Source organism: Astatotilapia calliptera, chromosome 18 (genome assembly GCF_900246225.1).
Source record: "Astatotilapia calliptera chromosome 18, fAstCal1.2, whole genome shotgun sequence".
Lineage (NCBI taxonomy): Eukaryota > Metazoa > Chordata > Actinopteri > Cichliformes > Cichlidae > Astatotilapia > Astatotilapia calliptera.
The window spans coordinates 15,716,524-15,731,179 of NC_039319.1; the positions used below are offsets into that span (position 1 = coordinate 15,716,524).

At 40.4% G+C, this 14,656-nt stretch overlaps 1 protein-coding gene across 2 annotated transcripts in view; it reads right to left on the reverse strand.

The window, feature by feature from the left end:
• Positions 1-14,656, reverse strand: part of agap3 (ArfGAP with GTPase domain, ankyrin repeat and PH domain 3) — a 134,806-nt gene that overhangs the window by 56,680 nt on the left and 63,470 nt on the right. For both annotated transcript variants that reach the window (XM_026149890.1, XM_026149889.1), the window contains exons 2-4: positions 7,519-7,577; positions 5,013-5,100; positions 1,871-1,956 (exon numbers count right to left, since the gene is read on the reverse strand). In XM_026149890.1, coding sequence (XP_026005675.1) covers positions 1,871-1,956; positions 5,013-5,100; positions 7,519-7,577 — 233 coding nt within the window. The remainder of the gene's footprint in view (positions 1-1,870; positions 1,957-5,012; positions 5,101-7,518; positions 7,578-14,656) is intronic.

Sequence of the window (14,656 nt, forward strand, 5' to 3'; positions counted from 1 at the left end):
TTTTCTAACCCTAACCCCTTTTATATGTTGTTATTGGTTTAAGACAGGAGTGTCAAACAGAAATCTGGGGGCCAGAATCAGCCCGGTGAACACTTCAATCCCGTCCATTAGATGACTTTTGGAAGATGTTAAGTACATATGAAGTACAAATGTTAAGGAGGACATAAAGTTTGGACTTTTTATTATTCTGTTGTATTATTATTATTTAAAAATTAGTTAGATAGGTTAGCCAGAAGTTGGCCATCTCTGTGTGCAAATGTGGCATATCAGGGCACTTTAAGAAAGTCATCAAATTTCAAGCTAAAAAAATGACCTTTATGGTATTTTTACTGCTGTCAAATGGAAAAAAAACATAAATAAGGGTTAACTTTACTTTTTTTCTTATCTCACTAAAATTTAAGGAATCTATATTTGTTCTTTGTCCATGTCATCAAACACTATGTTTCAAGCTTGTGTTGCTGGAAGCCCGACTTTGTACAGTAAGGAGTGTGACGACCCCTGCCCCTTGTTTTCCCAACCCTTCCTTCATGTGTTCGAGAGCTTACGGCCGCTAGGCGACAAAAAGGTACCGTAGATGTCGTCACATTCCTCTGTGACCTCATGAGGAAGTCATCAGTTCAGATAAGTTTATAAGTAAAGCTCCGCCAGCTTTGAATGAGTCAAGCTCTTTGGACGTGTTCATTGGCCGGACATTACGTCATGAAACAACAGTTTTTCAGTTACAAAAACAGGTGTCCCATGAGTGCCAATTAGCCAATCACTGACATGGGCTGTAGTCAAGCTTTGTGCCACAACAGCGATATTAAATTTAAACGGCCAGTGCATGTTTGTTGTTGGCACCCCTGAGGCACAGCAGTTAAACGAAGGAACAGGCTAAACTCACGGTTTATGCAGCTGTATAACAGTGTGGTGCCATTAGCATGCATCAAGGTGGACTTGAAATTAGGGGGGGGGGCACGTTAGTCTCTCATGATTGGTTATGGGAAACTGAATCCTCCCATCTATGGAAATCGGTCTGACTAGAGCCTTGTAGGAGTGAAGGTGGAAACAGGGTGTAACAAGGAGATTTGTCAGATATCATGCTTTGCTGACACAAACAGTGCCAGTGATCACAGGCACTCCCATAATTAAGTGGATTTACTTATTCTACTTCAAGTATAAATAATAAAGTAGCATGACAATGTTCTTCTTACTTCTCTACTACATTTCTAACATCGTGCTTTACAAAGGAAAGCATTTTGATCATGATGATTGTTTGCCAGTGGTGCTATTTTCCTTTTGCAAATGTACTCTTGGGGAAAGCTGGGGAAACCTGCAGTCAGCTAAGACTGAAGAAGTCACGCGGATGAGCGATGAAATGTTTCTCCCACCGAAAATGCTACGTCCAGATGAACAGAATAAACTTTTTGGGGTTTCCTTACCTGGATGATTGATCAAGACATTGATGCTTCAGCTTCATAGTTTCTTAGACTGGATAAAGTATATAAATTGGAGACAGCCAATGTCACAAAGTCCTGCAGTAGCTCAAAATTGGGCCCTCCGTTGTTCACAAATAATCGAAGATAAGATTTTGATGGCTGCACTGTCATAACACGTGTCACAACATCACATTTTCTCCTAAAAATTAACCATAACTCTTCAGATTTCGCATACTAATAAGATAATTAGGCGTTGTTTCTTTGACCACAAAAATCATCTCGACTTGGCTTTTCCATCGATCCGTTGTTGCTTTTGTTAGAACACCCACAGAGTTCTGTCTGCTCCAAACAGTCCTGTAGAGAAGTAATGGTCTGTCTCTAAGCAGGCTCTGTCAGCTTGACAGTTTCTACCCAGCAGCTTTTGATTAAAGAGACCTTTTTAAGGATCCTACCTGCAATTCTGGAGGCCCCCCTTCATCTCTGATCAGAAGTAAGTAGCTCTGTCCATCCACCACAATTTCTTTCTTGAAACGTCCACCTAAAGGAAGAGATGTTTATTCCAAGAGTTTACTCCACAGCCAGTCAATTAATCAAAGTGTAAATTGTCTGTTAGAACGTAAACCAACCACCAGGGGGTTGTCAAAAAAAAGGAAAGACAGCAGACACATTTCACACCCACTGATAATTTAAAAAAGAAGAAGAAGAAGAAAGCAATTGAAATGTATGGCTCTTAAAAGTTTGTTGATATGCATCTGAATTTAAGTGCAGCTTCTCAATTTAGACCTGCTGAACACGGTGTTGCCTGGATCACATGCTGACAGGAAACCAGGTCTCTCTGGAGCCAATTATGTGGGCGAGAAATTGCCATTTAGCGTGTCAAATGCACAGCTGCTGAGGGAACCAGTTCAGCGCCACTATCACTGCACTTCCATGAGTCACGAAAAGGCCCGACTTTTGCTTCACAAACACTCTCCGGCTAATTGTAATAAATGATATCTTAAGACAAATAGACTTCATTTTAGAAAAGATGATAAAAGGATGGAAAGGAAGCAATGGGAGATAAACATCAGAATCCAGTAAATGTGTCGTGACTCCGAAACTGTTCTGCTTTAAGTCACATCCCAGAAAAATTGGTGGAAAGTTAAGAACGTAGCATCCATACTGCCTTGAGTTTCTCTCCCCTTTTCTTCATTTCTTTTGTAGCCCAAATAGATTTTCCTTGCCGTTAGCAAAGCTGGCTGCAGATAAAGACTACACCAATGGGAGAACCACGCTGTAAATTAGATTTTGCATATCATTTGAATGGTTCTCGATCCTGTGGAGATTAAAAACATTGAAATGAGAAAGTTGTGAGGCTAGAGATGTCCCTGGGAGTGAAAATGATGTCTCATGAATACAAAAAAATATGCCAAAAGCCGTTTCAAAAACTGAATAAGGCACACATTTAAAAAGGTCTACGAATGATCGTGAAATGTATCCCCCCCCCCGAAAAAAAAGGAAAATTATGTTGAAGGCAGCAGATGTGTGCACTCCTGGAACGACTGAGTAAGAACAAGTTGGAAATCGTGTTGTTAAACCAGCCCACAGAACTAAAGATCACACATCAGAGGAGCTGTAAGTGGGCGGGGCCCCAGATTTTTTCTTTTTAATAGTCGGACACTATTCCTGTGTCAGCGTGCACTTGAGCCACACTTCCACGCTTTTAAGTCGATTTTAGCCCGCTCTGCAAATCGGGGATTCTCCCAGCCTTTTGCACGGGCTCTCAAAGCCTGCTGGATGCTGGTTGCATAACATGCAGAGAGAGAGAGAGATTCATAAACCACCAGTCAGCTTTTTATTTATTTATATTTTTCTACTGAAGTCAAAGCGCTTTGCAGATTCCGACAAAGCACTGAGAAACTATGCATCTGTATGTGTGAATGCTGATTGCATCAGAGCAAACCAAAGATTTATCAGAGAAAAGGGTTTGCATGGAAGCTGGCAACATGTTCGTACTCCAGAACGGATTATGGAGGAGACTCTCAGAAACCAGTATCTGTAATGAAAGCATACGGCTCTGGAGAAAACATGGATGGAAATTCAAAGCAAACATCTCAGTTACATAATCATCCAGAATGTCGTCGTCTCTATTTAGAGCCTGAATAAGCCAATGCTGTGAATAAATGAGGCAGACTACCTCACTCTCTCTTCCTGGCGTGATGAAGACCAATTATGAATAATGTGAATTTGTGCTCAACGTCTCATAAAGGAGAAAAAAAAACAGGCGAGTGATAACATTGCACACACAGCCTACAGAGAGACGGTGAGTTGGTAGGCATGGTTAACACGCAGTAAGCATACTCTGCTTACACGGAGGCTTAGACCTTGACACAGAGCCACAATCCAACGGAGCTCCATCCGGCGTTGCCATAGTAACACACCCCAGTACCTTTTTTCAGATATCATAGCAAAAGCCCAGGAACAAAACAGTGAAGAAACAGCCACGGATGAACCTTCCCTCTGCTGGGTGAAGCTTCTCTGCAATGTTAATAGTCAGTCTGGAGTGAAGCCAGTGTTGAAGCGCAAGAAACAATGAGGTGCCCGGTGTTCGCCAGACAGGTACGTCGTATCAGAGCAACGATGTGAAGGGACACGGACATATATGAGCCGATACATTTCCCTGATTAAAGCAACAAGGGTCGATCTGGGGTTTTTTTCCTCCCCCAGCATTTCAGCCATTGATTTCTCAAGGACTAATTAAGCTATGAGGATTTTTTTCCTTCTCCCATGGTGCAGCAAAATGCCAGAAACTAATTATGCGCTTCATGTCTCATCCTCACTATAATTACACTAAAATGAAACACTGCAAACCCCTCAAAGATCATCAGTTAACTCTGGGTTTGCCAACATCTTGCTGGAATTTGTAGAGGACGCAGTCTTCAGGCCAGAGGGGGGCATTCTTGGTTTGTGTGTGTGTGTGTGTGTGTGTGTGTGTGTGTGTGTGTGTGTGTGTGTGTGTATATATATATATATATATATATATATATACACACACACACATAAAAGGATTCCTTTCATATCAAGTGCTTTAAATGTGTAAAAAGCACCTGAGTGTGACAAAAACCTTCATTTACAGTGCCACTTTTACTTGCATGTTTTAGTAATGAGCTTCAAATTACTAGAAATGTTACATTTTGTCATTTTCCCTCCATTTTCAGTGAAGGGAGAAATAGAACTGAGCCAGTTATCAATCTCGCCATTTGGAAGCTTAACAAAATCCAAAACAAAACAGTTTAATGGAAGTTAATTATAAAAATACGCACAGAAGCGGCAAAAAAACAAAAAACAGTGCTGTTCTTCATTATTTAAATATCCTATTACACTCTTCCAAATATGGTCACCCAACCCTCCCATCCTAACAGAAAGCTGACAAAACCAGCTTTTCACACATCGTCAACAATGTAATACATATGACAGGCTGCGGCAGCTGAGGCGCTGAGGTCAAAAGAGCCACGGTAAACATGCTGCATTTAATCTGCAATGCTCTGATCTTTGTGCTGGGCATCATGTTTGTAATCCACCTCCTGACCCACGCTTTCTTCAGCAGGCTCTTACCTTCAGGCGATTCCTCTTGCACATATGTCCCTGTCAAATATCGATGAACCAAGGCAGACTTCCCGCTGGACAGGTTTCCCACAATCCCCTGCAAGTCCAAGAGCAAAAAGCTATGAGATGATGTACAGGTTCAAGTGACCTGACAGAGAAAAAGAAAAAAAATCCTACCACAAAGGCACTGAAATTGCATAAGTCGTGCTGTTTTGAGTTTTATTTTTTTATATTTTCTTTCCAAAAAACTGAAGCTTCAACCTCAATCATAAAGGCTTTGCAAGTTTTCAGCCCAGTGTGTGCAAATTGTGTGTGGCAAAAAGGAAAACACTGCATCAAGGTCAATAATATCAGAAATAAAACCATCTCCACATCTTATTTAATTCCTAATCTTTAGTTATGCTGCTAAGTCTTAAATCCTAGCTGTATGAGTCACTAAAGTTTTAGAGATTATTCTTTCTACAGAGACATACCATCAGAACTCAATTGAAAAATCAAAGACTGACGTTCTGGGCATTTTTATTGCGCATATATTTCAATGTGTGTGCATTTAAGAACATAAGTAAAAAAGAAGAAGTGCTGCATTTAAGGCATCTTTGAAAAGACTAACTCTTTTTTTTTTTTTACCAGTATGCAAGTTTCTTATTCAAAAAATGAAAAATGTAGTTTTGTGGGTGTGATTTTTCTATTATTATTTTTTTTTACTCTTAAAATTGGTCAAGGTGTAATTATTTGAAAAAGTAATGAAACTTTCACACTAAACCTAAAGGTGACTCAATTTTTTAGCTTCTCTGCTAAGTAGATTTTTATTACACACTGGCCTGAAGTGAAAACAAGTGTTGGCTAGGTGGAAGAAAATCAAATTAAAAACTTTAGAAGGTAGTAGGCAGTAAAAGAAACTCCATATGGTTTGTGTTCAAGGGGGTAAAGGTCCCTTTCGTAGGGCATGTGAGTTTGAAATATTGTCCAAGTGCCTCTGATTTACACCCGACTTTGGTTGTAGTCTGTCCTGTTCTACCTCTCCCTGCCGTCTAGACCAGACCAAACTGCAGTGCCTTCGGGGTGATGCATGGCTGAGGGTGGGCTGACGATGCCAGCATGTCTGGGAAGAACAAAGACTGCAACATGCCTCATCTCCTCCCTCTCCAGCTCCTCCTCTACCCACCATCGCCCTCTCCTTCCACAGATCATTAGTGGGTGTTAAAGCAGGTATGGTTCTAATTATAGGGAAGTTTGAGGCACAAGAGAAAAGGTGTGTTCAAGGTCTTTTCCTAGTCTAGCTTCTTTATAACTGAAGTATATATATCATGAGGTACCCAGAAGAATAAGCTATGAATAAATTCAAAGTTAGCAAAAAGTTGTGGTGCTGTAAAAGCTGTGAGTCAAAAAAAAAGGCTTTGAATGTGCCACAGAACCAGCATTCTCCTGCTGTTTAACTGCTGGGCTTTGTGGCCCGCTGGTATATAGGATTTATGATCTCGAAATGCTGTATCAGCATTATGCTACTACAGAACCTTCACTCTTCTTTGTAGACGTTTAGCTCTGATGTGAGATGATCAAAAGATGACAATAAAACAGGATTTAACCACAGTCAAGTCACCAGCACGAAATCAACAGTACCAGAGTACAGCTCACTGTTGCGGCAGAAAAAAATTAGAGGTTTTCTCACATGGTTTTAATCGTTTTAATTCATCTACAGGAATTGTTTTGACCCCTATTACTGTGGTATCAAAGAGGAAGAAAGCAAAACCTGCTTTTTTCCCCCCTATCGTTTTTAAAAGCTTCTGAGAGTTGTAACCAACTTCCTTTCAGCACGACCTTGTCGCTGCACGGTAACTCTGTGAAAGTTTTGAAAAGAATGATTACTATTTTTGCGACACTTAATTTAGTCTTACCGGGTCCATTTAACAAACCCCCGCATGGAAGCTGCCAATTAACACCTTAGAAACATAAAAAGCAACAGACGCATTTAAAAGTGTTTGAAGCCAATAAAGGAAGTTTGTCTTTGTGCTTGCTGTGAATCCCCCCATTGAAGTTTCCCCTTCTTCGAGGTGCCACAACAATGAATTCACCTAACACTGAAAATATCATATCCACTGGGAGAACGGCAGACCGGAGCCTTCCAAGGCTGCTAGTCTTTATGTGGGTATGGCATTAAATCATGTGAGGATGTTAGTAGTGCATTTGGCAGAGGTTGTGCGTGTGCTTCACTGGCGGGTGGGAGCGGACCCAGGATGTGTCACTGGCCTAGCCCAAAACTGTCACTCATCCTGTGTCCTGCTGCAAAACCACCCTGTATCGCCATGCCAACGCATCTCATTAAAAATCACCCACTATGTGCCAGGGAAAAAGTCCAGCCAATTTCTCAAATGTTCCCTCTCATGTGAAATGCAAAACTAGTATTACATGGAGAGAACATGCTTACCCACTGACATTTAAATCTGTTAGTAAGATGAAACCTCTGAGGGCAAATTAACACCAGGATTGTCAAAAACAACAAAAAAAAGTTACTCACCACTTTCAGCTCCGGCACTGATCGACTCAATGTCCATTCCTGGCTGTTGACAAAAGAGTCTAAAAAGAAAAAGACAAATGAAGACGTAAATGACAAAAGCAAAAAGTACTAAGCGATAATATGCGTTCTGTTCTATTTGACCCCCAGCTATAATATGGCACCGACAGCTTTTGCTAGCGGCTGAATTTAAAGAGTCTGCAATAAGTTTTATGCTGAATGCTACACCAGTCACATCAAGCATTTCGACTTACACAGCAGTCAATTACAGTAAAACATTTTTAAAGGAATTGTGGGGTTGTTGCCCTTTTTTAAAAAAAGATTTCCTGCACACATGTTAACCAGAACCACTGAATCAAAGTTTTATGGCAGATAGATAGAGCCAACTTTAGTGAAAAAGTTGTGTAGTTATGAATATATAGCCATTTGGCCTGTCGTGTTCTAATGTTTGTCCTTTTATTTTTACCTTTTTCCTATTTTCCCTCATTGTTCTTTTATCTTTCTTTAATTTCCCCCCTTCTTCTCTTTACCACTTCAACCCCTCCCTGCTTGTCAGCTTTGGCATTGCTAAATTACACATATCCTATGTGAATAATAATACAAATATATGAATTATTAAAACATTATTTATAGAGTTTAGGCAAACCAAATCTGTATGGCAAACAGTGCATTCAGATCATAATTATGATAATAAATGCTGTTGGACAAGAATGGTAAAAAAAAAAAAAACTTTAAAAAAGTAGAATTTTTAAATAAGTAAAAAGAAAAAGATACAGTCATGCTGTGTTCTTGACTGGTGACCAATAGGACAGCCTCACATATGTCTGATTATGCATGTGCAACATGTGCACAGCAGCACAGGCTAATAGTTGCTCACAGCCATTACTGAGCTCTGAGGAAGACACAAAGTTGGCCAAAGTAAACCATGGAGGAACCGCCATGAAATGTTAAACCTAATGAGACACTTAAATCACCCTCACCCAGCTGAACATGGACATTTTAAAGAGGCTAATAAAGGAAGAGTGGCTAAAGCTAAAGCTATCCAGAGCTCAGTATCTACAGACTCGGTATGAGCAAGGGCTCAAAGCAGGAACAAAAGAAAAAAAATTGTTTAGCCAAGTAAAAAAAAAAAAAAGAGCAAAGGTTCCACGTGCTGCTATCTGATGAAGTTATAAACATAATCATTATATTATTTATGTAACTTGCATTTGTGTTGATATATAAATCTGATAAACCTGCTTTTGTTTGGTAGGGTAAAATATGTCAAGTAAAGGCAAATGTATAGAAACCCATTTTAGCTAATTATCTGTAGCTTTATTCTCAGTTCTTTCAGTGAGAGTCTATCATGTCCAGTTTGTGGGAAATTAAGAAACGTAATAATTTATTTTAGTGTAAAAATATCCCGCATAGAAAAAAAAAGTTGATTTTTTTGTATAAGCTGTCCCTTATAGAGCTTAGAAAACTGGAATAAGCAAAAATAAAATTAAATAAATAACTAAATGAATAAATCAGTAGATAAATAAATAAATAAGAAATAAAAATCAGCCAAGAAAATTACAATCAGTGCATCTCATATTTCTGTGATAATAATTTGCATAAAGTAGGATTTTTTTTATAATCCTCCAGAAACATATCTGCATATGAATGAGCTGAATTCGAACCTTCTGGTGATTTCTAGTGCTGGAAGCTTTCTGGTTTCAGTCTATAGTCCGCTCCTAGTTCAAATTCAATCGACCAATCAAATCCAAGCAGGCCTTAGCTGCATGCAGGTCCCCTCAAAAGTGGAACCCCGTTTACTGAAATGCAATCTTAAATTCATCAGCTAACATCTGAAGACGAATTAACTTTTTAAAAAGTTTATCTCCATTTGTAAACATCACAAAATACCTTGGACCAGGTATCTGCTGGTTACAACGGATACCTGGAAAAACTGTTCCCTGCATTCAGAGTATAAGGAATCTTAAGGTGCCAGTTTTTCAGGCTTAGTTCAATGATAGAAGCACTTTGATTAAAGCAACTTAAACCAAAAACTAACGGCGATATTAGATGAAGCCCCAAGAGCCACTACCCTGCTTGTCAGCTAATGTCAGCTGGCTCCAGCCCCCAGATTCTGATTTGAATAAGTGGTTAAGAAAATGCATGGATGGATGGATCGATCCCCACGATTTTCAATCTGTCCGACTCTTCTGTTTCCTCTAGATTTGTTTATTTGTACACAACACAAGTGTGAAGAAGTAGTTAATGCAGTCTGTGAAGGCCATTTCAATGTACAGCCCAATCTTAGGAGGGGATTTTGCTAATCTGTTTTAAAAGGCAGTTATTATCAGGCTTGATTCAGCATGGTAGGTTTACCAGTGACATTTGGAGACATTGACTAGATAATAGAGCTCTGAAAAAGGGCAGAACACTATAAAGTACAATGTGAACCCTCAGAACTAAAAACACAAATGACAGCTCCACAAGCTGTGCCCATTTCCCACAGAGATGGAGTACAGATATGTGTCATAACATCTATTAGAACAAAGACCACCTTCCTGTTTTGGATCAAGGCTTTCTTGCCATCTGAACCTCCCAAATAAGATACCATCTCTAATACAGGAGCCTACATGCCGCCTTGCACAGGTAACCCCCTCCACATCTCTAAACCATAACAATTAAACTACTCGTACACCATCATTACACAGCTATGGCGGTTTTTCTTTTTGCTGCAGGCGATGCCAATATGAAAAGACACAAAGCATAAACAGTAAGGACCCCAGTGTCATTATAGGAATTGTTTCAGGGTTTTTTTTCCAAAATATGCTAAAAGCATAAATGACTCATAGACGGGGAGACATGAGCCAAAAATTCCCCTTGACTTGTCCATTAAAAAAAACCCCACAAAAACAAAAATCAGTTAAAATCTTGACTTTTTCTCCAATCCATTTACAAAGAGCGTCACTCTGCTGTGGATGTCTCACTTGTTGTGGGAGAGGAGAGTGCATCCCGAACACTGGGGCCTTTCACCAACCATTGTTTGGAGCAGAGGAGTCTTTAAACAGCACGCCTCCAGTTAAGCCCTCTCAGTGTGGGTTTGACATGTCAGAACATGAGCGGAGACATCCAAACTGCCTCAGTTTTTAAGTGCAGGAAACTCAATGCAGGTCACGGCTCTCTGAGGCGATCTCCGATAAGGCTGCCGCCCCATTTTATTACAGTTCCTGTTTCTTGTTATTGAAAGGTCAACCAGCGGTAATGCTCAAAAATGGCAATTACATGAACCCATCTTAAGGTGCCAGTCTTTCAGGCTTTGTTAACAGCTCACCCAAAATCAAACTTTCTGTATGTTCCTCTGGGCTGCATTGCTATTTATCTGACTAGATTGTGAGTCATTTATACTGGCTGTAGTAATATCTGCTTTCTCTTGAATATAATGGAACTCAACGCAGCTTTTTTTGTTGTACTTAAAGTGCCAACAAATATGTTTTTGTCAAACGTGGTATCATGACCTTGTTACTAGAATGGTCCGGCACTTTCATATAGGAACTATTTTCTTTCTACTGTCTCATCACAGCCCATCTAATGTTTACATCCTGTTACTGTATCATTAGCACAAGCCTGCCATCATGGGTACATAGATGCTTTCGTCAGTACAGTAATATAATTAGCAAGTAGTTCCTAGATTGTCCTTTTAATGAAGAACTGGTTATTAGTGAAATAAAGCAGAATGAATAAAGAATAATATTTGATAAATGAAGCCCCCAAAAAACATGATTTTCAGATTTTAAACAAGGAGTATTTTAAACTCAACCCAACTAACGTGTAGCCATGAAGGGAAATTTTGGGTCATCGCAGGTCAATGCAGAAATTGTGTTGTTGGCCACTGACAATCGCTTCATCTCTGGAGCACCGCATTGACTACCGGAAAACAGCACCACTTATTCTTTCACAGACAATAATAACAACAAAAGGAAGCAATAGAAAATGAGTGCCTTTCACTAAAATAATATTGAAATCAAGAACACAACAAAGAAACAGCATCATGGTGAAGATGCCTGAAATTTGCCATCCCGAAAGAGATAAAGTGGAACCGAACTGTTCCCCCACTAAAAGAAAAACCCCTAATTGAATCCATGTGGTCAGCATTACGTCATTCTTTAAATATGACCATCCCCATATCGCTGTGTCCCAGAATGCCTATGGAAACAAGGGAGCCCCGGGACTGGCGATGCCTACAGAGGACACCAGTGTCTTTGTCTCTGTGAGGGTAAAACTGTTGGCAGCATGTTTGTCAGGTCTTTCACTTCGCTGCTCACGTCTGCTCAGATAAAAATGACCACTCAGTCTGAGGGTAGCGAAGCACAAGCGAAGCCCCAACTTATTCCATGAGAAAAGAAAATCTAATGTGAGCAGCAAGTCCGTGCGTATGCACATGCATGCATGCGTGCCAATGTGCAGTGAATCTGAAGTGGTTTTTTGGGGAACGAGAGAGGACAACCTTGAGATCTAAACTTCCACTCTTACTCTGACCAACTTTCCAACCATACTTTCCTTCCGTCATGAATTACAGAGTGAGAATTGAGCTAGCAATTAGTGTTTCTACTCTGATGATTCACCAACTGACATTCCCTGTCTGGCTACTTTTATCATGCATGTCATGACAAAGACGGTCCTGCAGCATCTTCTTTCTGTAGCTCTACAAAAAAAAAAAAAAAAGAAAGAAATTACAGAAAAAAACAAGCATAAGAGCTCTTACTTTTCTTCTGCTGAGCTCCCAAGCACAAGCCAGTCATTTCCATCAAATTAGGTAAGTGACAAACACAGTCACCAGAGAACAAGGGGAAAATCTTTACCCCGAGCTCGTCTAATGCAACCTGGATGGTCTGGCCTACTTAAAGCTCCCAGAGCCTTGTGTTGTCTGCAGAAAGGCATTGATCACTTCCCCTTAAAATAAATTGGACATCCCAATTCACATTTAACATGAGATTTGCAAATTGGGTTTTCAAGAAGCCTTGCAGTGGAATGCCCAGGCTGACGGACTCAGTTTGTCAAATTAAGAAGGGAATGTGCCAGAGGTTATCGTTGCAGCTACAAAAAGGAATAATAAAAAAAGAACAAAAACCAAAGGAATCAGTCATGCATGAATGAAACTGAAAGCAAAGTTAGAGAAGATCCACAAATTGCAGCTTTTTTGGCAAATGGTTGGTAGACCTCTTGGTGAAACAGCAGGATCCTGCTTCAAATGAGCCACAGTTCTGAAAAACACAATGTACTGGAGCTGAGATTTGCAGTGGCAGCTGCTCATATACAAGTTACATTCAGTTATTAACAGATTTCCCTCTGCTCCTAACCAGACTGTCTGCGATTCAGTGGTTTTTCAATATCTTGCCGTCTCCCTATGTGTCCTGCTGCAGCTGAGAGGGCATTATCGCTGTGTCACTGTTTATTCAACTTCCCCTGAAAGTGTATTTATCTTGAACATAGCTACCTGCTGGGGACTCAACTACACCTGCTGATATGAACGCCAAAAACAAAAGCATTTTTTTCTAATTATTTTTCCCTCTGCAGGTTTTAAAGTAAGGCCCACTCCATCTGAAAGGTAAAGCACATACAGGAAGCACCACATGAATTAATATCGAAGGAGGCAAAGCGAAAGGGAAACAAAGGGAATTCCATCCTCATGAATATATTTTGTGTCAGATTTAAGATAAATGAGTCTGGATTTCACCTTCGTGGGGGGGATTTTCTTCTCTAAAAGGTAACTCCAAAAAATACCCATCACTGAGTGTTTTCCTGTCTGCAAGCTACATTGACAGGTTAGAGTACAGGTTACTGTAGAGTTCTATCTGCAGCACCACTGCAGTATTTCAACCTCTGCTACACATGTGCACCGCTGACCACCTACACTGCTTCTCCGACTCTAAGGACCCCAGAGACCACACCCCACTCCCCATTTCAGCACACAGTTCACTGGCCACTCCTGGATCCAACAGGATGGCTTTGTTTACTCGACAGGTGGGGGTGGGGACACCTCAAACTCTTCCCCCTGTTAAACTCCCTTCCTCCACCCAAACGTCATACACACACTCAAGTACAGCCTGAGTGTATGCAAGCGTTCAGTCACAGAAGAGTTGGGCTTCGGCTTTTCTGGATTTAATTTACTTTAAGGCCAACAGTTAGGCAGGTAGCAACAAGCGCAGAGTCCCGCCCAGGGCATTGAACACCCAGCTTAACTGAAGCTGATCGGCACACCTACATTCCTGAAGCTTGACTGACTGACTGACTGCAGTGGAAGAAATGGACAAATACCACTTGACTCTGGAAAACAAATCAATAGGTATCCTTGGTAACGTGTCATGGGAGAATACAAACAGACAAGAGATTAACAAGTCTGACCTCAGCCCCTTCATGAGTCTCAATTTAACATGAAAATTAAAACAAAAGAAATGTTTTGCTGGTTCAAAAGTTGCGAATATATACATGACATGTGCAACTTGACATCGGGGGAAGTTATTAGGTTGTCACAGACGACTAATTAGGTCTCTTTGAAAAGGTGTGAAATTGGAGCTTGACGCACAAAACGCAGCAAATCACAGCCATTAATTCAGATAGTTACAAATATTTGCCTCTCTGCCTGCTCTTCCAGGCAACTGGACAAACACACTTCACTGTCAGAGTTAACCTTTAAACACAGCGCTTAAGTCGTTTGCTCCTCTCCCCATCATTACAGTATGTAAGCCCTCTTAATTTAGCATTGCGAGACTGCCAAATGCATCCCCATTACAGCCACTAACTGCTTTAATGCTACTTCTTTAAGCTGCGTCTCTGAGAGACCAATAAGCAGGCCTGGGTCAGGATAACACAGAGATAGCACGGGGACTGTGTTATGCCACAGCCGCCCCTCTGTAAAACAAACTGTTATCATGTGTTCTTTGCAGTCACTGGTGATTTCACTTCACCTACTTTTTGACTGAACTACAAAAACCTCAAAGAAGGCAAAGTAATTGCTGTGCATGTGCACACGAACTGAGGTTCACACATGAAAAACACTGGAGAAATAAAATACCCGAAATAGAAATTCCAAAAGGACTCTTTGGACTTTTTTTGAATGCCATCCAAACTCACAATTCCCCCACATGTTTTTCATTTGCTTGGCCTAAAA